The sequence below is a fragment of the Anolis sagrei genome, chromosome 2, assembly GCF_037176765.1.
Source record: "Anolis sagrei isolate rAnoSag1 chromosome 2, rAnoSag1.mat, whole genome shotgun sequence".
Lineage (NCBI taxonomy): Eukaryota > Metazoa > Chordata > Lepidosauria > Squamata > Dactyloidae > Anolis > Anolis sagrei.
In genome coordinates, this window is record NC_090022.1 from 52,199,571 (window position 1) to 52,226,267 (window position 26,697).

General features: G+C 39.1%; 2 protein-coding genes across 2 annotated transcripts in view; one reads left to right on the top strand and one right to left on the bottom strand.

The window, feature by feature from the left end:
- The first annotated feature begins 116 nt into the window (after positions 1-116).
- CHCHD4 (coiled-coil-helix-coiled-coil-helix domain containing 4) lies at positions 117-17,014 on the top strand. Its single transcript, XM_060766214.2, has 3 exons — positions 117-346; positions 9,714-9,812; positions 15,226-17,014. Exons 1-3 carry the CDS (start codon positions 325-327, stop codon positions 15,519-15,521), a joined length of 417 nt encoding a protein of 138 aa, XP_060622197.1. The 5' UTR covers positions 117-324; the 3' UTR covers positions 15,522-17,014.
- Positions 17,015-17,973: 959 nt separating this feature from the next.
- Positions 17,974-26,697, bottom strand: part of LOC132769338 (netrin-4-like) — a 78,323-nt gene continuing 69,599 nt past the window's right edge. Inside the window, exon 10 of the mRNA XM_060766212.2 lies at positions 17,974-21,555. Within this exon, the coding sequence (XP_060622195.2) occupies positions 21,419-21,555 (137 nt within the window). The 3' untranslated portion in view covers positions 17,974-21,418. The remainder of the gene's footprint in view (positions 21,556-26,697) is intronic.

Below are 26,697 nucleotides of genomic sequence, written 5' to 3' on the forward strand. Positions count from 1 at the left end.
CCACCGCCCTGCACAAGGCCCCGCCCCTTTTCAAGAACACATGCGCGCGGTTTCGAAGCATGCCGGGAGTTGTAGTCTTCCAAAACAGGACGCACGTCGTTTGACGCACAGCATGGCGGGGAGGGTCATTGCGTGAAGGTCGCGAAGCATGCCGGGAGGCGCAAGGCCGTAAGGGAGTAACGGCTTCTCGGCGTGGTTTAGTGTCGTGGTTGCCGCCTCCCTCCCGCACCGTTTTTCCCCTCTTCTTCTTCAAGGAGGCTTTCGAGGCGGAGAGAGAGAGAGAGAAAGAGAGAGCCCTTCTTTGGCCGGGCTTTCCTGAGGGCCATGTCCTACTGCAGGCAAGAAGGTACCCGGGGATCTCTGGCAGGAGGGGAGGGGAGGAAGGAGGCAGAGCAGGCCTCGGGCCCCAAGCGAAGGACCCAAGGCGAAGGGCTCCTGGGAGTTGTAGCTTTACAAGGTCTTCAGCCTTCTCTGTCAAAGGAAAAGGATTCTTCGCAAATCCAGAGGTTAAAATGGGGTCAAAGTGCATTATTTCTACAGTGCAGATGCACCAAGGTGACCCAGGTCTCACCTGCACTGGACCTACAATCCAGTTTCTGAAAACAGATTATCTGATTTTAAACTAGATTACAGGAAGTCCCCAAATTACGAGCAAGATAGGTTATGTAAATTTGTTCTTATTATAATAATGTAATACAATATAGTAATAATACAGTAGAATATATAATAACATTGTAATATAATAAGGCTAAGATATTATATCTGATACTACTGATAATATATAACAATATATAATGATATACTCTATTATTATTTTATATTTTAGTTTGTAGTGTTTTTGATTGGGAGCTGATTTGAGTGTCTGCTTTGAGAGATAAAGCAAGATATAAATAAAATAAGTCAGATCATTTTTTCAGTATAGTTCCAGATAGATAGATACACACACACACCAGGTTTAGATAATATAGGGAAGGGTGAACACCCCTGTGGTGTTGTTTTGCTGTCTGTGCCGCTGTTCAAAAGATTTCATCCTGTGATAATTGGATTTTGAAAACTGCATTAATTCTACAGCAGGGGTCCTCAAACTTTTTAAACAGAGGGCCAGGTCATAGTCTCTCAAACTGTTGGAGGGCCAGATTATAATTTGAAAAAAGGATAATGAATTTCTATGCACACAGCACATATCTTATTTGTAGTGCAAAAAACACTTAAAAACAATACAATAATTAAAATGAAGAACAATTTTAACAAATATAAACTTATTAGTATTTCAATGGGAAGTGTGGGCCTGCTTTTGGCTGATGAGATAGGATTATTGTTGTTGTATGCTTTCAAGTCATTTCAGACTTTGGTTGACCCTGAGCGAGGACCGGGTAAATGACCTTGGAGGGCTGCATCCGGCCCTCGGGCCTTAGTTTGAGGACCCCTGTTCTACACTGTAGATTCGTTCTCAGTTAAGAAGGACAATAGACTAGATGTTGTGTAAAGAGTAACTCTGGTATCAAAAGGCTAGTAATCATAAGCAGTTTGTGGACCAACGACTTAGAAGTGGGAAGGCCCATCTAGTCCAATCCTCTGCTGTATAGGAACACATAGCTAAAACAGTCTTTCTAAGACAAGCATGGGCAAACTTGGGTCCTCCAGGTGTTTTGGACTTCAGCTCCCACAATTCCTAACAGCTGGTAGGCTATTAGGAATTATGGGAGTTGAAGTACAAAACACCTTGCTGGATGAAGTTTGCCCATGCCTGTTCTAAGGGATAGCCATCTTGTATGAACTTCACATGTTTAAGTTAATTTTTCACAAAAGACAAAATTCAACGTGAAAGGAATAGATATAGCACTTACTTTGCATCTTTGTTGAGGTTTTATCTAGGTTTTTTCCTTGTTCTTGCTTGGGAGAGAACCCTGTGAGGTCAACCAGGTGAGATTCAAGGTCATTCATTGGGAGTCATGTGGCTGAACCTCTGCCATATTGAGATATTCTTGAGAAAGGGTATGGGTTTGAAATTTTCCTCCTAACTTACTCTTCAATATTTCTGGATAGGTAGAGTATTAAAAGCTTGTTTTCTACTGCTCAGAAAACACAGAGCAATGGATTCAAATTACAGGAAAAGAGATTCTAACTAAAATTAGGAAGAACTTCCTGACAGTAAGACGGATTTGCCAGTGAAATACGCTTCCCTGGAGCATGGCTGAGGCTCCTCCTTTGTAGGTTTTTAAACAAGCTGAATGACCACCTATTGGAAGTACTTTGATTATGCATTGCTGCATGGCAGAAAGGGATTGGGCTAAATGACTCTTGGGTCTTTTTCAACTTTGATTCTAAAAGGTTGCATTCCCAAGAAACATGGAAGCCTATCTACATCTTTTCTTTCCAAGGGCAGGAGACACGCTACAGTGCATATTACAGTCTTCTGTTTGAAAGGTACTTTGGAGGTGGTAGGGCTCAAAATGTATACCATATATACTTGAGTATAAGCCGACCCAAATATAAGCTGAGACACCTAATTTTACCACAAAAAAACTTGGAAAACGTATTGACTCGAGTCTAAGCCAAGGGTGAGAAATGCAGCAGCTACTGGTAAATTTCAAAATAAAAATAGATACCAATGTCCTCAATTACATTAATTGAGGCATTACTAGGTTAAATGTTTTTGAATATTTACATAAAACTGTTATTTAAGATAAGACTGCCCAACCCTGATTAAATCATTATTCTAACCTTCAATGTAAATGTGCTTACATATTCTTCCAATAGTAATAGAGTAAAATAATAAATGTAATAAAAATAATAATAGAGTAAAATAATGTAAATGTAATAATAATAAAAATAGAGTAAAATAATAAATGTAATAAAAATAATAATTACAGAGTAAAATGATAAATAACTTTGACTCAAATATAGGCTGAGGAAGGCTTTTTCATCCTAAAAAAAGAGCTGAAAACTCAGCATATACTTGAGTATATACAGTATATCAAGGTTGCTTAGGCTACACTAACATCACCTTGGAACATGTGTGGCAACGAGCAACTCTATGGCAGCATTCAGCTCCCAAGGCTGTTCCTGTCAGTCTGAACCTATGGTATATTTCTGTATGGAAAGCAGACACTGACATAAGGGAAATCTTTTGGCCTAGTTGCTGATAAGGCAGGTCAGGAAGCTTTGAGATAGCTTTTTGGATTGCTAAAATTGGATCTGTGAGGCAGCTTCACTTTCCCAATCCTTGTTCCCATGGAAGGGATAGTTTGACATTTTTTGTACCATAAGTTATTCTGTAGGTGAAAACAAGTGGAAATCAAAACATAGGATATATTTGATACCTTTAAATCAAGCATCACTCTTGATCATTTTATTCTGAGGACTAATGATGGCTTAACATTGGGATTTTGCATATTTTATTTCCCCATTATGTTTATGAAGTTGATTAAACAGAAGGCCGTTTCACTACCTGGCAGCATTATCTAACACATTCTTGCTCCTTGACATAGATTTATTGCTGAGTGAGTAGTAGGCCTTGTATGTATTTTATGTTCTCATTTTTATGATCGTATTTAGTTCTTGGTGTTGATTTTAGAAGTTGTTCTTTTCCTCATTCTTAGTGTGAAGGCTCATTGAGTTTTCTCTTTACATTTCTTTCAATTTTCCCTTTCCTTGCACATAGAACGGAGTGAATGATGACACTGACTAGCAACTGCTGTCAAGTTGTGTAAGGATCACATGGTAACATCCAACAGAAGCATAAATTACAGCGTTTGATTTAATAGGGTACAGTTGAGGACATAGTCTAATGAAAAGCTAAATGAACACAAAGTAATTGCTGTAGGATAATAATAAAATCATAGGCATTTAGTAAAGCAGTTTAAATAAAAGTAATACGTGGATTTAAGGCTAAATAAAAGTTGTTTATTTACTTTTAAAGATATTATTATATTTATTGATTGCCTAGAGATACGCTTTGGCAAGCGGTATACAAAAAGTTGTGGCTTTGATTTTTACCTGGCAATTTTGGTACCTTGAAAAGTAAGAAATCAGCTTGTGTCATATATTTCATGGATTATAACAGGGGTGAGAGTCATGCCGACTTCCCGATGCTGGACTAAAACTCCAGCATTCCTCACAATTGACTGTGCTGGCTAAGGCTGCTGGGACTTACAGTTCAGCAGTATCTGGAAGGCAACATGATTCCTATCCCTGGATTATTTATTTATTTATTTCATTTATATACCGCTTTTCTCAGCCCTTGGGCGATTATAGGCTCTAAAACTATGGAAGATTAGTCTATAGTGTATTTGTGATAGATCTTTAAGGTGCTACAAGTTTCTCTTTCATTTTTTCTTCTGAAGCAGATCAGCACAACCACTCCTGTAATGAGTTTTCTTAATATCACTTAAATCTATATAAATAAAAATGTAATGTTCGTTTGTGATACCATCATATCTCAAAAACCACTGGGGGAATTGGCACCAAATTTGGACACAATACACCTAACAACCCAATGTATGTTCTCCACTCAACCTCCCCCCCCTCAAAAAAAAACACTTCCCCCTCCCTCCCCCTACCCCCCCTTAGAAAGACGATCAACTGTAAGCCTCAGGCAGGGGGAGGGGAGGAGTGCACGTGCATGGCCAGCAGCGAGTGTGCATGGAGGCCCTTCCTTCAGGAGCTGGAGGAAAAACCCTCATCCCTGCAGGCCTGCTACCCTGTCACTATCCTTTACATCAGGGGTCCTCAAACTATGGGGTGTGGAGAAGGGTGAGTCCCCCCCCCCCCAAGAAGTGCTTCCCTGGGCAGCAGCACTGGCAGGTACAAAGGAGGCCGGGCTCCCTCCTCCTCCTCTTCCAAGGAGTAAACTTGCAACTGAAGGAAAGGAGGGATTGGGGGGGGGCACATTAGGAGCTGAGGGGAAAAAACAAACAAAAAGAGGTAAACAACACTTTACATTTACTTTGTGCCTTCACTCTACAGCAATGCCCTTCTTTTTTGGATTCTCCATGCTCCAACATATTGGAGGAAGCAGCAGCAGCAAAAGAGGCGGGGGGGGGGGGAGCAGCAGTAAGGGAGACGGACTCTCCTCCCTCTCTCTCTTTCTCTCTTTCTCTCTCTCCCTGCAGCATCCACCGGATTCCTGGCTATGGCTCTGCAGGCTTCCAGCCCCATGCTAACTTTAAGGTTGTGTCACATGGCTCCTTGGAGGGGGGGGGGCTAAGGATTACCCAGCCCACCACTCTCCAGGGCCAGCAAGAGTGACCAAAAGCTTTATTTACTGCAGAGGAGGCTCCTGTTTGGAGGAGAAAAGGTGAGAGGCAGGAGCCTGAGATTGGGGGCTGAGGCCTGCAAGAGGAGAAGTTCTGTGGGCAAAGATTCTTGGAATGGCTGGGTGCCTCTGAGCATGTGCAGAGTGATTCCTTGAACTTTCCAAAGGTGATTGATTGCAACTCCTTTCATCCCCAAAATGATGGGAGATGCCTTTGAGAAAGGATGGGAGATGAAACTAGGGGGTGCATCTGCACTGGGAAATTAATGTGGCTCAGTAGCATTTTAACTGTGGATCCCAGGGAGTTGTAGTTTGACAAGGCCTTGGGCTGCTTCTACAATGAATGCAGTTCGGTACCACTTCCGCGGCTCAATAAATCATGGGATTTGTTGTCTTGAGCCTCCTTTGCCGAGGAGTATAGGAAACTGCAAATCCCAGGATTTTGTAGCAGTTAAACTGCATTAATTCTACAGTGTAGATCAGGCATGAGCAAACTTTGGCCCTCCTGGTGTTTTGGACTTCAAATGTAGGAGTTATTTATTTATTTATTTATTTTATATCCTATTTTTTCTCTCCATACGGAGACTCAAAGCAGCTCACGATTAAAAACATTACAATACAACTTATAAAATATACAATAATACAACAGTATTGTCATTATATATTATATGTAGTATTATAATTAATATTTCAGTTTTGCTGGGTGTCTTCCTTGCTATCTTTTTGTAGACAAGTGAAGATTCTTTTGTTTCATCAGGTCTTTGAAGGATGATTGCGCAGGAAAAAGACCTTTCATGTACTGCGTTTACAGTAGGGTCCATTTGTTTGATGTGGTCTCTGCCTCGAGTTGTAAGCCACAGTCTTTCAACCTCCACAATAATTATTTAATCAGAGTTGGACAGTCTTATCTTAAATTACAGCTCTATGCAAATATTCAAAAACATTGAACCTATTGCCATCTAATTACCTCTATTTCATTTTTATTTTTGAAACAAGCTTCGCTACCTCATTTTACATCTGTCCCTTCTGTCTATTCCTTCAACTAGAATTCTTCTGTTTTCTGAGGGCCACAGCAATGTGTGGCAGGATATAGCTAGTGATACAATATGGCTAGTGTGAATTTTAATTTAAAATTTTGATCAAAATAATTCTGGCATCCTATTTGTGAAGAACAATGGAGTAAATCAGACATGCCATCATGACTAACTTTTTGTTGTTGTTGAGATCAGTTGTGTTCCAGTCAGGGGTACTCAGATAACCCAGCTCAAAGCAGATATTGTGGGATTCTTTCCTTGATATTCTGGGATATAGGTCTGTGTGTAAGGGCCCTCAGGGTTATCTAAATCCACACTACCACATATTCCAGAAAATGTGGGATTTTATACAGCTGTGTGGAAGGAGTCACCGTCTATCCTGTGCTTAAATAAATAATAAATATTCTCTATTTTTCAGCTTTCACGAGTGGTAGGAATGTCCACCTTATATATCAAAGATTAGATGCTCTTAAATGGAATATACAGTGCTCAGTCATCCATTTTTTTGATGTACTGTATTAGTAATGAGGATTTGTGCTACTTGTATTGCATATAAAGATTAACTTTGTGAAGCAATTAACTTGATGATCTAAGGGCCCTTCTACATTGCCATATAATCCAGAATATCAAGGTGGATTATCTGAGTCTACGCTGCCATATAATCCAGTTCAAAACCGATAATCTGGATTTTATACAGCTGTGTAAAAGGGGCCTAAGGCTTCTTGGTTCAAATGTCATAATTCCCACTCTGGTTAGGCTATCCTTATTGTATAAAGAATTGGCCTGTAGATTGTCTTAATTGGGTTTGAATATGTTTTGACTCATTGATTAATTCCTAAACTGAGCTATGAACTTGAGACATCAAGAGGGACAGTGTTACTGGATGCTGTAGCAGCAGACTTTGAACTGGAATTTGAGTGATAGTTTACATGAATGAGAATTAACAAAATGGCACAGAAGTTGGTGAACTTGAGTTTAGCTGACTCTGCTTTCCTGCAGGATACTGTTGTCCATTTTCCACTTTCCATTGTGCATCCATATCTATCTTTAGTGGGCATCCCCAGTGTTCTGTCCTTGTTTTGGGTTGCTATCTTCAAAAACAATCTTAAATTTCAAAAACCGGTTCTGTAAACCTTGAGGGTTCCTCTAAAACAGCTGGTGAACTGGCTGGGATTTCTGGGAGTTGTAGGCCAAAACACCTGGGGACCTACAGGTTGAAAACCACTGCTGTAAAACATTTATATTCCTGTTCTGAAATGATTTGTAATCACGGCAACAGAAAGGTTCAGGATGACTTTGCTATTACTTTATGCAATTAAACAACAAAGACAAAAATATTTGAGGCTACATAAACTTCTTATTGACTAGGGTCAACATTATTTCCAGTTGTTCTTTTAGCCACCATTTTTGTAATTCATCTTGATAGATAGCTCGATAGCTCTATCTTCTTCGATAGAGCTACAAGCTGGGTAGATGCGGGGAATGCCATGGATGTAGCGTACCTGGATTTCAGTAAGGCCTTCAACAAGGTCCCCCATTACCTTCTGGCAAGGAAACTAGTCCAATGTGGGCTAGGCAAAACTACGGTGAAGTGGATCTGTAATTGGTTAAGTGGACGAACACAGAGAGTGCTCACTAATGCTTCCTTATCATCTTGGAAAGAAGTGACAAGTGGAGTGCCGCAGGGTTCCGTCCTGGGCCCGGTCCTGTTCAACATCTTTATTAATTACTTAGATGAAGGGCTAGAAGGCATGATCATCAAGTTTGCAGACGACACCAAATTGGGAGGGATAGCCAATAGTCCAGAGGACAGGAGCAGAATTCAAAATGATCTTGACAGATTAGAGAGATGGGCCAAAACTAACAAAATGAAGTTCAACAGTGACAAATGCAAGATACTCCACTTTGGCAGAAAAAATGAAATGCAAAGATACAGAATGGGTGACGCCTGGCTTGAGAGCAGTACGTGTGAAAAAGATCTTGGAGTCCTCGTGGACAACAAGTTAAACATGAGCCAACAATGTGATGTGGTGGCAAAAAAAGCCAATGGGATTTTGGCCTGCATCAATAGGAGCATAGTGTCTAGATGTAAGGAAGTAATGCTACCCCTCTATTCTGCTTTGGTTAGACCACATCTGGAATATTGTGTCCAATTCTGGGCACCACAATTCAAGAGAGATATTGACAAGCTGGAATGTGTCCAGAGGAGGGCGACTAAAATGATCAAGGGTCTGGAGAACAAGCCCTATGAGGAGCAGCTTAGGGAACTGGGCATGTTTAGCCTGAAGAAGAGAAGGCTGAGAGGAGATATGATAGCCATGTATAAATATGTGAGAGGAAGCCACAGGGAGTAGGGAGCAAGCTTGTTTTCTGCTTCCATGGAGACTAGGACGCGGAACAATGGCTTCAAACTACAAGAGAGGAGATTCCATCTGAACATGAGGAAGAACTTCCTGACTGTGAGAGCCGTTCAGCACTGGAACTCTCTGCCCCGGAGGCTCCTTCTTTGGAAGCTTTTAAGCAGAGGCTGGATGGCCATTTGTCAGGGGTGATTTGAATGCAATATTCCTGCTTCTTGGCAGGGGGTTGGACTGGATGGCCCATGAGGTCTCTTCCAACTCTTTGATTCTATGATTCTGTGATTTGACTAAAATTAGATCAGAACTAAGTGAATTGATTCCTATAAAATGGTTGGAGTGAATGCTGCTGTTAGATGATGATGATGATATAAGTTTCACTTGTCGCTGGGCTCATTACTTTGGTTAGACATCACTTTTGATGAGCCTTTTTTTCTCTGAAGTGTTGATGCATGATTGCAATGTTGTAGGGCCAGACAGTGGGTGTCCTAAGAAAATCTCAGCTGCAGGGTCATCCCAGGATAGCTATTTCATGTGACCATATTCAGCTTGCTCTAGCTTCACATTATAAAATCAAAGTAAATTGATTCACAATGGAAGTTATATTACCCTGCTGCCACCATAACCTCTGCACTGTTTGTCCTGCCTTTGTTGACTAATGAGATTAATTAATCTAACCATTTTGAACATTTTTTTAAAAAAATGTAGAAAATAAGCTGCTCTCTAGCATAAGAAATACATCCAATTTCTCCCTAGAGTTTCATTTCAAGTTTTGATTAAAATTATGAGAAATATAATGAAATGGACTTTCGAAAGTATAGATAACTTTGTATCCTCATGTTTTGAAGCTTTTCCAGTTCATTTTAATTAGACATAATGCTCAGGCAGATGTCCAGCTTTGGCTGAAATACCACAGAACGTAGTAGAATGGAATCATTAGCTTCTAACAGGAATTCATCTGTTTACAAAATTGTTCAGAGGGTTGTATTGGGCACTGGTTTTGGACAACCAGTGTTCTCCTAACATAATACACTCTAACGTGTTCATGTATATTTTAATTATCAGGAAAGGACAGGATTATATTTGTGACCAAAGAGGACCATGAAACACCAAGCAGCGCAGAATTGGTAGCAGATGATCCCAATGATCCTTATGAAGACCATGGTGAGTGATACGGAAATAAAGATATTGTGCCTTTAAGCATGACTTTTTGTGTATGGTTTCTTTCTTTACTGAAATCAAGTTGATCTGACTGACAATCCAGTTAGTTTCTTACTTGAAATTATAAGCACATTTGTTATCTCTTTGACTTCAACCTGTTGTTGGCCCCAATCTGAAAATAATTGGGTTGGAACCAGGTTTAATTGTACTGAATATCAGATCCACAAAAATCAGAAAGTAATTTAATTAAATCTAGAAATGTGAAGATCCAGGCCCCACAAAATACATTTTCTCACTGGTTTTTTCCTCAAAAACCCTTTTTTTGTTATTCAAACATTAATAAATTGAGTTGTGGAATAATTTATTTTAAAATGATGACTACATTGTTCAAGTTAAGGTATTCATGTATTCCACAACAGATTTTTCTGAATACTGTGTAACAAAAACTTTCTTAAGACAATTTGCAATATGAGATTTTCCAGTTTTTTTTAATAGAGATCTGTTTTTATGTCTGCATGGTATTATGAAGGCCAAGAGGAGATCTTTATTTTACTGATGTTGACAATGTCTTTTGTTTTGTTGAGGTTTTTTGCATGCTCATAAATTGGCTGAAACCACAGCGGTTCCTTACAGTTCAGGAACTTTTGGTGCAATTTGTAACAAAAATAGGGAAAAAATCATTTTGTAGTCACTGTCTGAATAAACTCTGCTTTTCATGTACGACATTGGATAATTTCATGGTACAAGCTTGCAGGCTGGAAAGTTAACACCAATTGTTTGCAATTGGTCTTTTCTAACTATGACTAAGTCTGGATCCAGTCCAATGAAAATAGCCATTAACCACCTAAAACAACTTTCTAAACTCAGAAATAGCCCAAGCCAGACTTTCTCTAAAATAAACCATCATAGTGGGGGGGAAAAAAAACAATTTGGAATTGAAACAGTTTAAAAGCTTTTAAAAACAGAACAAATGAGCAAAAAATTACTGCAGCCAAATTAAAGGACCCTTGTAGCAATGAGCTAATGGCCCAAACATCTGTCTAAACAAAATGGGGACCACCTTATCTTCCCATAGAAGGACGTTCTGTAGAATAATAGACTTTAGTAATTAGTCTCATATTCTCACTAAACTTGTCTGAGGGCCCTTCCATACAGCCCTGTATCCTGGAATATCTGCTCTGAACTGGGTTATCTGAGTCCATACTGCCATATATTCCAGTTCAAAGCGGATAATGTGGGATTTTATTCAGCTCTCTGGAAGGGGCCTTAGAAAGTGGTAGGACATAGGTCTGAAATCTTGCTGGCTCACAATCTTTCAGGTAAAAATTTTTCAGATATCTGGACCCAGTCAGTATAGGACTTTATAGATCATGACAGCACTTTAAATGGTGATCAGAAACAGAATTTGGTATTTGTTTCTTAAACTCACTGAACTTGTGGTGTCTTTTGGTCAAAATTCAATGCTAGTAGTTGTTTTGACTCTCATGTTTTGGAGTCGATGAAGATGATATAGTATAAATGCAAAACTTTTAACCTAACTTAATCTGTTCTAGGCTTGTATAATCTCGCTTTTGACTTAGGTAATCTTCTGATTGACAAATCAAGAATGAAAATTCCCTTTAAATAACTTTTTGTCTTAAAGTATTTTATAGCTGTTACTGTAACCTTAAGATTTAAATGCAGCATCTCCTTCAAACATTCTTAGTTATCAGGATTCCTTTTTTAAACATATGCTCTAATCAAGTGTCCCACACACACACACACACACACACACACACAAGCTGTTGTAGTTCCATATAGTTTTCCATTTGTTTATGCTTTTATGATATATGTGATTTGTGTATTTTAATATATATTTTGTGGAAATATGTGTATTTTTTTAAATGTTCTTAGGCAAATGTGTGCTTTAGCAATGTTGCAACTTGCCTCGAGTCATGAGGAGACGGGCAAGAAATAAAAATTATTATTATTATTATTATTATTATTATCATCATCTTTTTTTAAAAAATGCTTTTCTAAAGGCTGGTAGTCTGATTTGCTGCAAATAAGGGACAACAAACATCTTTGCATGTGATGCTTAACCCAGTGTAAGGATCCAGAAGCAGGGCTTGAAACATCTTTTGCCTGAGACCTAAAACCACAGCAGTTAGCCTAGAGTGTCGGCTAGAATTTTCAGATTTAAAGTAAAAAATGAAGGGAGTGTATGTTTTGGTCCAAAATAGAACTTTACTTCCAGAAACACACTTTTCATAGTTGTTTTGAAAGTTTGAAAAGCTGTCTTTTTTTCTGCCACTTCTATTGTGTCAGATGTGGCAAGAAGATTGCATAAAAGGTTGGGAAAATATGTTGCCAACCTGGACTAAATGGATTTATTGTTGTTTAGATGCTAAATAAAGCAGTTTTGTGTGGTATTGTGAATAATAGCAAATTAGGTTTTCGAAACTGGGAGAGAGAAGCTGATTTCTCACTTTTTGACCTAGTTTGTATTCTGGCTGACATGAAGTAAGAGGAAAATGAAGAATCTTTATTTATGGAAGGAAGTTACTATGACAGTTTGGAAAACAGTCTCATGCAAATGTTATGAAACAGAGCTTCCCTCATTTTGCCATATTAACTCCCTTTATAATGTAGGTTATCTAGTGTAGATTGCTAGAAGCACTAAGCAAAAGTAATTTATTTCTAAAATGTGAAAAGTTGACAGAAAAATATTATTTCTTAAAATCCACAAAAGCTTCTGAGAGATTTTCTCATTTATAAAAGTTGTGTGTTATATATATTAAATGTGTCTGTCCATGTTTCATGGGAAAATTGTAGTGATTCCTTTTGTGCAAGCTCTAAATTTGGAGTCTGTTTTCTTTACTTCAGAAATGTGCCTGTGAATCTTCCTTTGGCTCTAGAGGGCAGCATTCCCATACTGAGAACACTATTCCCATCTATCCTTCATATATTATATCTCTCTCCCTCTTTCTATATATTTATAAATATGTATTAATGCAAGTACAGCATTTCGATAGTAATGGAAGCGAGTGATCCAACTCACTTGTTAATGCAAAAACAGCAGTCTGTTGAAATCAAAAATGACGTAAATCTGAGTTTTCATACTCAAGTGATCTGGAGAGCCCAGTTTTCTAACAAGCAGATGGTCAGAGAACACAATATTTTTTTTTAAAAGATCCCTCAAATATCAGTTCCTTCTGAATCCATACTAAACCATCAGTTCACCCTGCATGCTACATTTAGAGTCCAATTTTAAAAGGTATGAAATAATAGTTTGTTAATATAGTCTGATATCAGTCTCCACATTTCAGCTTATGAAATTGCACTTACACTGATTCTGAACTAAGAAATATATTTTTTGTTTGTCAGCAGTTTTTGCTACCTTGGTCTGTGTTGTTGCCCTTTAGTGCCGTACATTTCAAAATCTGGTTTACTGTGAATTATTTGAAGTGTTTCTGCAACTGCTAAAATATAGCTCATGTGCTTCAGTTATTTGAACTTCAGTGCTCTGTCAACTGAGTTAAGATGTATTGTTAGCTAAAAACTGGACAATATCCACCGGTTAGAGCTGCATCAAAAATTGGATTGTTTATTATGATGGCTTCCTTACTCATTCACTCTTTTTGTTTTGGTAAAAAGCAGTTTTATTGAAGGGAAAATCAATGTGGAGAGGTGAATAGAATTTTGTTTAAAAAGAACTTGCTTCCAACTAGTGTCAGTTTTATAGAAGCACAAAAGAAATGGCTTAAATTAGCCCTATAAATGTGCTTTAGTTTTGTGTTCAGCTGTCTGTCACAAGGAGCTAATCATTGTAATTGTTCTTACTGCACAGTCCCCCAGAGAGCTAGTGCTTTCATTTCACTGAGACATGTATTGGGAAGTTTTCTGGTGGATTGCATATTTAGTTTTCCAGGTTTCTTGTATGCAGACTAGAAAAATACTTCCAGATTTATCAAAGTGATCCACAATGCCTGGTCCTGTAAAATTTATATTTTTGGTTTGACATTAGAATTCAAACTTGGCAAGAAGTGGTTATGATTATTTTCCAGATGTTTTAGGAAATAGTTACCTGGACTCTTTTTATGGTTGTGGCAGTTTTCAAAATTTTAACTACCCATATTTCCATTGTGAGATATATATATATATATATATATATATATATATAGAGAGAGAGAGAGAGAGAGAGAGAGAGAGAGAGAGAGAGAGGTAATTTGTTCAGTGAGTCAAAAAAATCTACTCACGTGAGGCATCAGTCATTTTAGGGTACTAGTTTTCTCCTGGAATGGAAAACAATAAGGGCCACAGTTCTTTTGAGTGTATTTCAGATGTGCCAAACTCAGTGACCTTCTGTTCACCTGCGAAATCATTCCTTTGCCCTTGAATATCTTCCCTGAACCAATAGCAGAGTTTTCTTTAATTGTGGGCTATTCAGACAGTGTTATCTGACCTGCTGTTAAGATCCCCGATGACAACTTTGCCCCATTTTTGTGTTCTCATTTAAAAGGAAGAAAGATGATATATTATGGCTCAGAAGGAGAACATTGGCAGAGCCATCTTTTAAGTGAAGTAAGCCTAGGACACTGAGCATTTTTCCTTGGCATATGTTCAGATTTGTTTTGTGACTTTGCTTGGTGTGGTCTTGCCAGTTCCATAAACATGGAAAATGTAAAGCAGAATCTTCTTATAAGCATCATAGTAAGATGAGACTACATTTCTTGGGAGGTATGATTTGCTAAACAAATAGAAAAGCAGTGTAATATGGTAGCAATTGGCTAGTACCAGTTTTTCCCTAGAAGGCTTTAAAAACAGCAACAAGGACAGTTAACATACTTTCTAAGTCCCTTCATATCTATTTCAAGACTTTTGTAACAGGAAACATTTCTCAGAGGGAAACTGTTACTTTGAAGTCAGAGATCCAAAGAAGACATGGGGAAGATTAAGCAGAATCACTGTAGATGAGCACACAGTGTTAGCTATACTTTAATTCATGGAATATTGATAGCGGAATTTAGTAGCACACAAATTTCTGTTAGCCTTCCTGCCTGTATACATCTGTATTAATTTGTACTGCATCTTTGGTTTAAAATAAAATTTTAAAAGGAGGGCCAACTTTTCCCATTGATATTAGGCAATCTGGCAAGTTTCTTTGTAGTTTACATGTAAGACATGTTGCATTTCTATGCAATGTACTTTATGTAAAGCAACCATACTGTGAACATGTTTCTTCAAAACACAGAATTGCTCAGGTTGTCTTAAGAGATTGAATCTTACTGCAAAGTACACTGTAAAATAGTTGTCCTTGTTCTGCACTTGTATTTGATCTGCAACACAACAGTTCAGTCAAATGAGATGAATTCCATGGTCTTTTTAACATGGCTTTGCTTACCATTCGCCTACTGATTTTCCTTCTTCTTCCTAGGTTTAATACTACCTAATGGAGATATCAACTGGAATTGTCCTTGCCTCGGTGGAATGGCTAGTGGTCCTTGTGGGGAACAATTCAAGTCAGCCTTTTCCTGCTTCCATTATAGTAAGGAGGAAATAAAGGGATCTGATTGTGTGGACCAGTTTCGTGCAATGCAAGAGTGCATGCAGAAGTACCCGGAACTGTACCCTCAAGAAGATGATGATGACGACAATAAAGAAGAAAAGCAGAGCAAAGATTTAGAAAGTACTCCTCCTGTTGTAAGCAAAGAAGAGACAGGATCTAGCTAATGAAGCAGCATGGAGGCTGTGGTCTCCTTTCCATATTCAAAGACACAGACACTTATGCATAGAACCTTCTCTCCATCTCCTGCACCCCTTCGATCCCTGAGAGTGCCCTTTGTATCTCTCCCATACACTGTATCATGTGAAATAAGTTGCTGCAAAGAAATGCACCCCAGTCCTACAACCGCAGCAGGTACTGCAGAGCACTTCCATTGCAAAACTACTTGCAGATATCAATACTGCTCCAACCATTCTTTTCTTCTAGTATATTGTTTGCAGCTTGGCTAGAACATGTCAAACAAAGAGATGGAGCCAGCACACAATGACAAGAAAAAAAAAATCTTTATCGGAATGTTAAATTAATTAAATTAATTTTTGTTGATTGTACCAAACATCTATGCTAAAAATGACACCAAATGCTTCCTTAAAACTACCAGAATATTCAGAAACTGTTAAGAATATGTGCAAAAGTTCATTTGGACAGCCTGCATGCTTCAATAGCATATAATATTTTCCATATACTACTGATTTATGATAATGATCATATTAATGTAGGGGAGAGTGAGATTAATATTTAAGAATGATTTCTCCAAGTGTGCTGATCGGTCTCCACATAATTGAGTTGGTAGTTAAAGACACTGACCACTGTGCATCTTAATATTTCCTATTCGGTGGGATTGCCTTTGTATAAGCCTGTCCATTTTCTAGACAGATTGTTTAAAATGATGCCCTCAACAGGGGAATCACAATGTTACCCGGAGTAACAGCTTCTGAATAGAAATTGTAACTTGAGTGTATATTAAAAGCAAAATCTTTCTACCTTGAATTGCATTTTTTTAAATGTTGGTGATAAATGGATGAGAGGTTTACATCAATTTGTGTTAAGTGAAAATCCATATATAGCAAGTATTTGTATATTAGGAGAAGTAATATTGCCTGCCTACTTCCATGTGTCTTGTGCAATGGGTCATCATTGACTCTTTAGAGGCATACAGATACACACTGCTGCTGCAGAAACTACCAGGGAGAATTGTTCCATGGTGTATTTTTCTTGCGTCTTCTTTCTTGTGTATATGTCATTTCCAGGTATGGAATTATGGAATGTATTTGATCCACTGCAGAAACAACTAGAGTGTTAAATGTATTTGGTTGTATCCAGTTGTTTTCCTCTGCTTCTGTGAATGTAAGGAGACAATATGTTTTTGCTCATTCATTCCCCCTCCCTCTGTAGCCTGTATCCCCCAAGATCACTGATCCAACCTCCGTGATATCCCATAAGTGTAGGCTTGTTCCTCTTATAAGTCAAAACTTGATCCACTGCATGATGCCATCAACAGATGGCTTTGTTCCAAGTTCTCCAAAGTGTTTTGGTGAGTGGACTGTCTAAACCTACACCAGTTGAAAATAATGTGCATCTCTATGTATTCTCATTTAAGAGTTTTGTAGAGCTTTTGTGTTCTTGGAAATAGATGACAACCAAAATTATATCCTGGAAATGAGTTGATGTATTCATGGTTTGTATACCCCTTTTTAGTAGACAAAGGTATATTCTAAGCCTTTAGCCATTAGTTATCGGATGCCATACTCTGAAATGAAATCTAATCAACACCTAATTTTTCTAGAGAGCTGACTTAACCCCGCTACCTTGGCACTCACTCATCTAGCTTAAAATAAATACAAAGGTGTTAATGAGCTCTCACTGCTAGTAATGTTAGAGCCCTTGCCTCTTCAGCTGGTTGTTGTCTACTGCATGGACATTGGCCTGTTTAAATAAGATGTAAAGGGGCCTCATGGCTGTCTTTTCCACGCCCTTTCTTAAGTGCTGTCTGATTGCTGGCGTTCACTTTTCATTTAATGAAGTGGAGTGGAAGTACCAGCTCTCTGTCAGCAGTTCACTCCTGGGAATGGATTGCAGGCGTTTTGAAAGTACATTCTCCTCTAACAGAAAAGAGTGTGAAAAGGCCTCTCAGCCTGGATAAAGAGCAGTCAACAAAACAAATGCCAAAAGTGCTGAAGTGATAAAAGGTTGGCGCCTAAACAGCTGAGATCTGGTCTCAAGCAATCAGATAACATGCAGGACACTTCTTAGGAGGGGCATTTATCCGCTCCGAACTTTTCTGAAAAGGAGACAAAACATGCTGGTTATTAAGGAACCATCAGTATAATGCTTGACTGGTGTGGTGCTTCAGACTGGCTCCAACTCAGTATCTATGCTCTACAGAATTTGTTTTTCAACATTTATTTCAATGTGGTGTATACTGACTATATGTCAAAAGCAATTGGTCACATGCCCAGATTTTATATAGTGCTGTATGAACAGAAAGCATAACATCCTAACCAAAAATCCCTGAAGCCATTTGTGTATATTATTTTTTGTCCTGGAAATGAAGGAATGACACAGAAACATCAGTTGCCCGTGCCCTTCTTTGCACCCACAAAACTGCAGGTACAAAAGCAGAACTTGTAAGAAATGTCTTTATATAAATGAAATACTTTAGATCTAGCAATATGTAGCCAATCTAGCTCTTTACCTGACATGGGAAACCAGCATTACAATTTGACATAATATAAAAGTAGAGTTTACAATAATGTGTCCAAACAGACTTCAGCATTGGAATGAAAACTGAGGTTGTTCTGTTCAGAGATTATCTGGAATGCACTATCACATCCTAAACAAAAAACCAATAATATGTAAAAAGCCTTGTCCTGTTATGTTATAGGTTGTTACCTCTTTTTATTTTATATCTTACACTGTTCTCATAATCTACATCTCTTTCCATGCTTTCAGTTGAGGTTGGTGTCAGTGACTGTTTTGCATTCAAAACAAGTTTTAGAAAAAATAATGTGTAAGCAGTACACATTGTTTTTGATTGCAGATTATGAACACATGTCTCATGTATGCTTAGCATAGAATGAAAACTTCTTATATTTTAACAGTTTGGTCCATGTCTCTTACGTCTTGTTGGAAGCTAGAAAATGATAGCCCTCTTTACTTGCTGCTGCTTCCTTTCCCTCTCAGAGACTGACATTCATGTTTAGTTTTGTGTTCCTTTATGGTAGAGATGGACAAATGTGGCCAGTCAATTGTTTTTCCTACATGTATCATCTGGGTTAGTTAGCACAGCCAATGAGGAGAGATCAAGGGAGTTGCAGTTCGAAAACATCTGAAAATTGCCTACCTCGCCATAAAGATACTATTTAAATCAAAGTACTAGGCATGGTGTATGTAGATGGGTTGACTACAGCAAGAATTTGGGGGGGGGGGGGGGTGTATGTTTATAATAGAAGATATCCATAATACAAACTGGCCAGATTATATTTACACTAGATTAAAAATGATTCTGCTTTTTGTTCTTATGAGTAAAAAAGATACATTTTAATGTATTTTTAAAAAAAGATGTGCCGAGTGTATTAGTGAGCACACTGCAAGCCAGCAAAGTTGAGATGGCGGCGATGTAGTTTGAACCATGCAGGAAAATAACAAAGGGCCAACTATTGTATGTGTCTCTCAGTTCTTGTGGGTTTTTTCGGGCTATATGGCGATGTTCTAGAGGCATTTCTGACGTTACGCCTGCATCTGTGGCAAGCATCCTCAGGTGAGGTATTGTATGTGTACTCTCATTGGGTCTCCTTATAAACAGTTGTGGCTGGTTCACATTGCAGGTAGTTATATCTTATGGAAAAGGTGCCTTGTAAAGACCATAGTGAAAAGAACATTTCTAATCTGCTTTCCTCTGCATTATCATATAACAAAGCCTAAGTAGTTGCTAGGAAGACATGAATGGCTGCTACCTTCCCAATTTTTCAGTAGAGCAGACTTGATTGAGCAGCAAGACTTATGGCACCCAGGCAGCACAAGGGGCTGAAATACCAGCTCACCTGCGCTGCCTCAGGCCCCTTCTACACTACCATATATAATCCAGATTATTTGCTTTGAACTGGGTTATATGGCAGTGCAAATTCTGATAATCCAATTCAAAGTAAATAATATGGATTATCTGCTTAATTGGATTATATGGCAGTGTAGAAGGGGCCCCAGTGACCATTTGCTCCTTCTGAAAGTCTGCACTTCAGACTTCTTCATGGTCCTGTTCTCTCTGCATAGGCTTTTGGCTCAATTAGACCCTATATGCACCTTTCGAGCAATTTGTTCTAGATGAAATGTGTATTTGCCTGGAGTAGGCAAGCAACTGCGGGCACAAGCCAAGTGGCAATGTGAATCTTTACATGAACCAACTCATAATAGGGCAGAGTTTGAGGACCAGATAGTACCTTGGAAAGACATGTCTTGGTAACCATGTGACTACCCCAGTTGTGGTCCTCCACCTGTCAGACTGTAATTCCCAGTAGGCTTAGCCAGCAGAATCATTGGTGAGGGATCATGCAAGCTGAAGTCCAAAAGCATCAATTGGCTACCATTTGAGTCATCAGTCTTAATACAGTGGTTCTCAACCTGTGGCCTTCAATTTCCAGAAAACCTAACCGCTGGTAAACTGGCTGGGATTCCTGGGAGTTGTAAGCCAAAACATCTGGGCACCCACAGGTTGAGAGTCCTTTGTAGCAGCAATCTCCCTGAAGGCTGGCTGGTGCAAAGCATGACAATGGAAAAGCAGTTAGGGAGCAGATCCTTGAAAAGAGCAGGTAGATTCACCTGTGTAGGCAGGATTGTTGAGCTAGTATGTACCTTGAGACAACAGCGCCACAGAAGGCCAATCCATGGGCTCTAATGGAACTGGCCTTCTACTACTAACAAACCCAGCCACCTCCTTTCCCCAAAAGCTGTGTCAAAAAGCAAAGGGAAGTCCCTGGAAATTCCTGCCTGCAGGACCTGATCCCAGGCATGCCCTTCCACATCACAGAATCCCTGGAGGCCTAAGTGCTAGGAACCCTCTCGTCCTCTCCTTCACTCTCACAGGCTCTGCCTGTTCGTTTCCCTGGCAAAATACAAGCATAAACAACATAAATATATCTACAGAATCTTCCCATTCCAGTGCAAACACCAAGAGGACACATATACACTATAGAAACAAAAAAGGTTGGATCTAGTATTTCAACTAGTTTGTCCAGTGAGCTTTGAAACCTGCAAGTATTTTTTACCCATGGAACTTCACAAAGTTGTAGTTCATTCCTCAGGGCTACTTCAAGAGAGCAGCCTCACAAAAGGGAATGCTTCAGTGCCACGTCTGCATGTTGAGTCATATCAGGTTGGTTCATGGAAGCAGCCAGGTCAGACTGCAACCTGCGCACATGGAGTGTATTTTAGGTATATGTGTAAGCTCTGGCAAACCATGGAGGGAAGCTATCAGTTCATCTGTGAGAGATGTACAGTCAGCTAAATATTGCATTGAGTTATGTAAAAATCTAATTTTAGTTTTTTTTAAAAAAAATCCCCAAAACTTGGGTCTACCTATCCATGGGTCACTGCGAGTACTGCACCTGAACTCTTTATCAAAAAAGGGAACTGTCCCCTTCTGAGAGTATAGTGCTGAAAGCCAAAAGAAGCACCTTTCCCTCCACTCTTTACCAGGGACCCACTTCAGACTGTTTTACATTTAGGCTACTCTGGTGCTTTCCCTTCTCCATGGAATGAACCTTAACTTATCAGTAGGTGATGTAAAATCAGCAATTTTGGAACCCCAAACTGTCCCTTGAGGTGAACTTATACAAAAGGATATACAGTACTGAAGAGCTTTGAGTGTGTATAAGATGGAGATCGATCTCTTGGGGGGGAAAAGTAATTTCATAGATTTCCTTCTAAAGCACATAGTGGGAAGAAGTAAAGGGAGTCTTTCTTTTAAATTCCCCTTAGCCAGGAATGTTTTGATTGACAGAAAACTAACTAGGCCTTTCACTGCAATAGTACTAGCATGTAAAGTTCATGGCTTTCTCTGTGAAAAAAGATACTATTTGCATCCAGTTCGAAGCATGTCAGCTACGATTTTGCCCCAGTGAGTTTTCCAAGGTTTCACCAGGCTGTTCATGTTCACGAGGAGCTTGTTGGTCCGTATATCTTCCTGTCCTGCTATCAAGTAGTCTATACCTGGTATGAAAAAGGATATGACTGTATTAGAGCATTTTCTTAAACATTGATTTCCCAACTAAAACCCCACAGAAACAAACATTCAAATATTATTTGACCTTTATAAGGACTGCAAATAATGAGAAGTCAGGAAAGCTTAGGGAAGACAATTATGCTGGGGAAAATGGAAGGATAAGGGAAGAGGGGCCGACCAAGGGCAAGATGGATGGATGGTATCCTTGAAGTGACTGGTTTAACTCTTAAGGAGCTGGGGGTGGTCACAGCCGACAGGGAGCTCTGGTGTGGGCTGGTCCATGAGGTCACAAAGAGTCGGAAGTGACTGAACAAATGAACAACAAAAGGACTTAATACAAAATAGTCCATCCTTATAAGATACCGTATATAAGTGCACTCCGCCATATCACATAGGCATTTGATAAAGAAAAATATTTAAAGACATGAATGCAAATGAAGTGAATGGGGGAATTCACAATGGAACAGTAAATGGAGAAACAGTCTACAGTTGTCAACTGAATACAAACAGCAACCCAAACAGTTGTGCTTTTAGTAGATAACAGATGACACTTTCTGCATACTTAAAGATAAATATCACCTAATGTCTGCAGCTTTGAAGGTTACAGATGCTGGTTTAAAAATTGGCAAATGTATGAAGAACTAATAGTGCTCTTGGCAAATGCCTTTTCTTTTAAAAGGTTATCTCCAGGACCAGAATATTAATTTTACTCAGAAGCATTGCAAAGTTTATTCATTAGTCCACTGACCGTATCAACATTAAAAACAAAAACAGAAACGTACACAAATAGACAATAATCACTATCCTAAGACTCCCATAATAGTGAACTAACATACATTCAAACTTGATTAAGTTAAAAGATAATTAAAAATATCATCATTAAAATGCCAGGGTAAAATTTCAAACCACAAAAAATTAAAAACGAAGGTTAAAATAAAGGTTAAAATAGACCAACTATTACACAATCCCAAGCCACTTCAAATATCTGCGTCACCCCTACAGTTTACCCCAATCATCTCCAGATACACAGTTCTCAGCTGCGTTGCTTTATGAAGGAAAAGCAATGGATTTTCCATGCCATAGGAAGATACAAATACCTGTACACAGCTCTCTAAAGCAAGAGGCTGCAGTTCTGAGGATGCTCCTAGACCTGACACTGCTCTTGTATCAACTGTAGAGTGTCTTGCCAACTGTATCTTGCACACCTGCTGCATCCTTTCCTGGAGGAACCTGGCCTGGTCTCAGTGATTCATGCCCCAATCATGTCTAGGTTGGATTACTATAGCATACTTTATGCAGAGAAGCCTTCAAGGCAATTGGGAAGTTTTACTTGGTTCAAAAATGCAGCTGCCAAAATACTACCGTAAGTAGAGTCAGGAGATTAGGCACATGATACTGATTCTTTGCCAGGTGTACTAGTTAGTGGTTTGCTTTTTCCTCAATTCTGCTGGTTTTAATTTGATGAGCACACATAAAGCTACCTCATGAAGCAGACCACTGGGACATTTAGCCCAGTAGTGTTTATGGTGGGGACAATACTTTTCAGGGTTTCAAACAGCATCCCTTCCCTTCTAGACTTGTGGAAGAAGGTAATCTGGAATTATCTGCATGCAAGACGTGCTCTACTCACCAATGGCTTTTCTTATAAAGAAAGACCTGAAAATACTTTCAAAAATTAGAGGCCTCACTAAAGCTCTTCCTACCACTAGATGTATGATAAAATAGGTTCTAGAGATAGGGCTTTCCCGAGTTTGTTGCACACAAAATGTAAAAGAGCCTCTCAGGAGAGGAACACTGCTTCCTATATTTGTAGAGCTTGTTTCCAAATATTTGTAGAGCTTGTTTTCCAAAATCCATCTTGACCAAATTTTACAGGGATCAAAAAACCATGCTGGGGATTTGTATTCTTTTTCTATAAAATGTCATTTTCCAAGCCCTGTACTGAAGTGATTTGATACGTTTTGATAGTTTCAATCTGTACATAATATTCTACTCCTAGCTAAACATGTGCTGCCACCTATATCTCATTCTTTTCCTTTTTCCTTTCCTTTTCTTTCTTTCTTTCTTTTTTTTAATTTGGTGTCTTTTGGAAACAAACTCCACATATATACTTGAGGACTTCTACTGTTTCTATTCTTTCATAGCAATACAGTAGTACTCGCTGCTTCATGTTCTTTGGTATGTTGCCAGACCATAAAAAAGACATCATGAGAGCAACTGTCCTCTCCATACTGTGCCATCAAGTAACTTCTGCTGCCAAGAAAAACCTGTCACACGCTAACAATTGATAGCATCCATCCATCTCTCTCTCTCTCTCTCTCTAACATGGATGGGAGAGTTATGGGGCCGTATCAACTCCTTGGAGGGCTACATAATGAACATCACCCTATTCCTGCAAAAAGCCCAACTATTTTGCTCCCAAATGCCACCTATGATACAAGGGGGGCATTTTCATGCTTTGGGCTTTCCTGGACCACTACAGATCCAGAAGAGCCTGAACTGAAATTGAACAGGAAGCCCTCAACTGTCCAAAGTGTAATGGAAATACTCCCTACATCATAGAGGACATTTTGAAGTAAAAAAGATGAGCTGTCTACTTTTGGGCAAATCCACTGTCTACAACTAAGTATAAATAATGCTTACAAAATAGACATTCGTGGAAAAATAATTTTTGGATGTATTCATTATTGTATTTTGAAAGGAAACAAATGAAGATTTACATCCACAGTGAAGCCATTGCAACTTTGACCTGTTTATAATCTTCAGAATGAAACATCTGCATCTAAATTAAAGGGACACGCAGATCAAATGTCTGCCCTTCTAGCAGGAACCTGCAAAGACCCAAATGTCTACATTTCTGGTAGGGATTTTCTGATGAAGCACAAAATAATATTACAAGGCTGCAGTGTTCCTCTTGGCTGATGAGCTGCCTAAAGGGGTCAACTTAATCCATGTGTTCTATGCAGCTAAACCAAGAAGTCTGTTAGATACAACAAATGCTAACCATGTATTATTCCTGGTACAGGCATGTAGCCGGGGGGGGGGGGGGGCTCGGGGGGCTTCAGCCCCCCCCCCCCCGAAATTCTCATGGTGGTTTGCGAAAAGGCCTTAATGGTGCATTATTTAAACTGTTATGTTTATTCATATCATGATCTGATCACCATACTCAATATATCCCATATGCATGGGGGTATTGGGGTAATGATACAAAAGGTTTGCTAGGCTAGACCCTCTTTCACTCAGACTCAGCCCCCCCCCCGAAACTCAGCCCCCCCCGAAACCCCCCCTGAAAAAAAATTCAGCCCCCCCCCCCCCCAAAATGAAATCCTGGCTACGGGCCTGTCCTGGTATAACAATATTCTCCACCACTCCATGTGCAAACACAGCCTCTTTCAGTAGGCATCTTTTACAACTGTTCAGACCTACCCAATAAGTGTAAGGGCAGAGACGTATTCTTTAAAATGTGAGGGAAATTGGGCTGCTTCACAACCAGGGCCCCCTGCTTCCAGCCTCCCCTGTCAAAACATGCCAGCAAACAAACCATAATTCCTGTGCTACAAAGAGAATGAAATATCAGCACCAACCCTTATGCCTTGAGGTGGGACTAACACTTTCCTGCCTATAGCAAAAGACTAGGTGGTGACCTTCATCTCACTGCAGAAGTCAACTGGACTGGAAGTTACATTTTATGTAATTATTTTCTCCATTGTTTCTAAGGATAGGTGGTCAGGGCAGGGCACACCACTCTGTCCCTCCAACAGGCATGCCTCCATTGACAAGGTTTCTGACAACGAACCTTCTTTTCTACTCCCATCTGCTCTCAATTTTTATCCCTGTCCTTTTGTCTAGCTGAAGGGTTGTGGGTTTTTTAGCATTGGAAAGATTAAGAAAGAAGGACAGAGAAGTGTTTAGTGTCAGGTTGCAGCAGAGTGTCTGTAGTAAACAATACAGTAAAGCTTGAGCTGGAAAATAGCTGATGGCTGATGCTATTGTATTGTATGTGCCTGCCTAGAAAATACAAGGTACGCAGCAGCTTCCCCCAGAATCTCTTACTTAGCATATGTGAACATGAAACCAGAGAGAATAGATGAGCTTGTTTCACCAGCTACTTTCAGCATGTTAAAAAAGGCATAGATCTTTATTTCTACCCAAAGATAGAAATCTTTAAAGTGGAGGTTGGTGGAAGAAGAAAAAAAAAGAATAATCCCTGGATGTCTTCTGTCACTAGATGGGTCAAAATATATTTGCTTACTTATTCAAGACTTACAAGTGTAGTTTGAGGACAGAAAAATCAGGAGGTGGCAAATACTTTGTACCAGGAGGATCTGTATCTATACACAGGTATACATGATACATAGCCACTCAGCCAATGTTGAACAATGACGGGAACATCTGGAGGCTGAAACAGCCATGGTTTCATAAACAAAGAGGGGAGGGTTTATTTCTATTTTGGCTTTCTGATTGTTATGTTTCAGAAATGTTACAGAAAAACAAATTGGCTTTTTATTAGAAACATGATTTAAAGAAATCATACCGTATCTTCCATTGCACTACACCATAAATTATGGTTTGTAATTAAACTCTAAGGCCAAGAGATTAGATGTAAGGACTTCCTGTCACCAGTCAGGGAAGAACATTAGCTGCATAATGCCACAGAGACTGTTGGGAAAGGAGCCAGACTGCTGTGCACAGCAGAAAACACTGGAGGATTGTGGTCGTGCCAAACTGGATTAGTGGGTGTAAATATGGACAATTTCCTAAATTCTTTTACCCCCTCAGAGATGCTTTCTCTCCACCTCTTTCCAATAAAAGGGGTTGGTAAGCAATACTTCATTTATATCCAAAGAAGAGAGAAGATGTATATTTGTGTGTGTAACTAAAACATATTATGGATGAAAGTATGACAAGTCTATATGTGTATAGCTATGAACTACATCACAATGGAACTAAATGTACTATAATCACTATGATATAAATTGTCCCATTGCACAGTGCAATATTGACATTTCTGTTAGTGTCAATTTTACAACTGTGTATGCCTCTTTTTATTTTATGCAGATGGTGGTATTCCCTCTCTACACACTAAAATCTTGGCTCTGGAACTTAGCATTCTCAGATTGATGATCAAA

Bases quoted from the DNA above. Each gene is read 5' to 3' on its own strand.
- CHCHD4 (XM_060766214.2), top strand. From the start codon at position 325: ATGTCCTACTGCAGGCAAGAAG. The intron at 347-9,713 runs GTACCCGGGGAT...TTTAATTATCAG, and splicing joins GTCCTACTGCAGGCAAGAAG to GAAAGGACAGGATTATATTT. The intron at 9,813-15,225 runs GTGAGTGATACG...TCTTCTTCCTAG, and splicing joins TGATCCTTATGAAGACCATG to GTTTAATACTACCTAATGGA.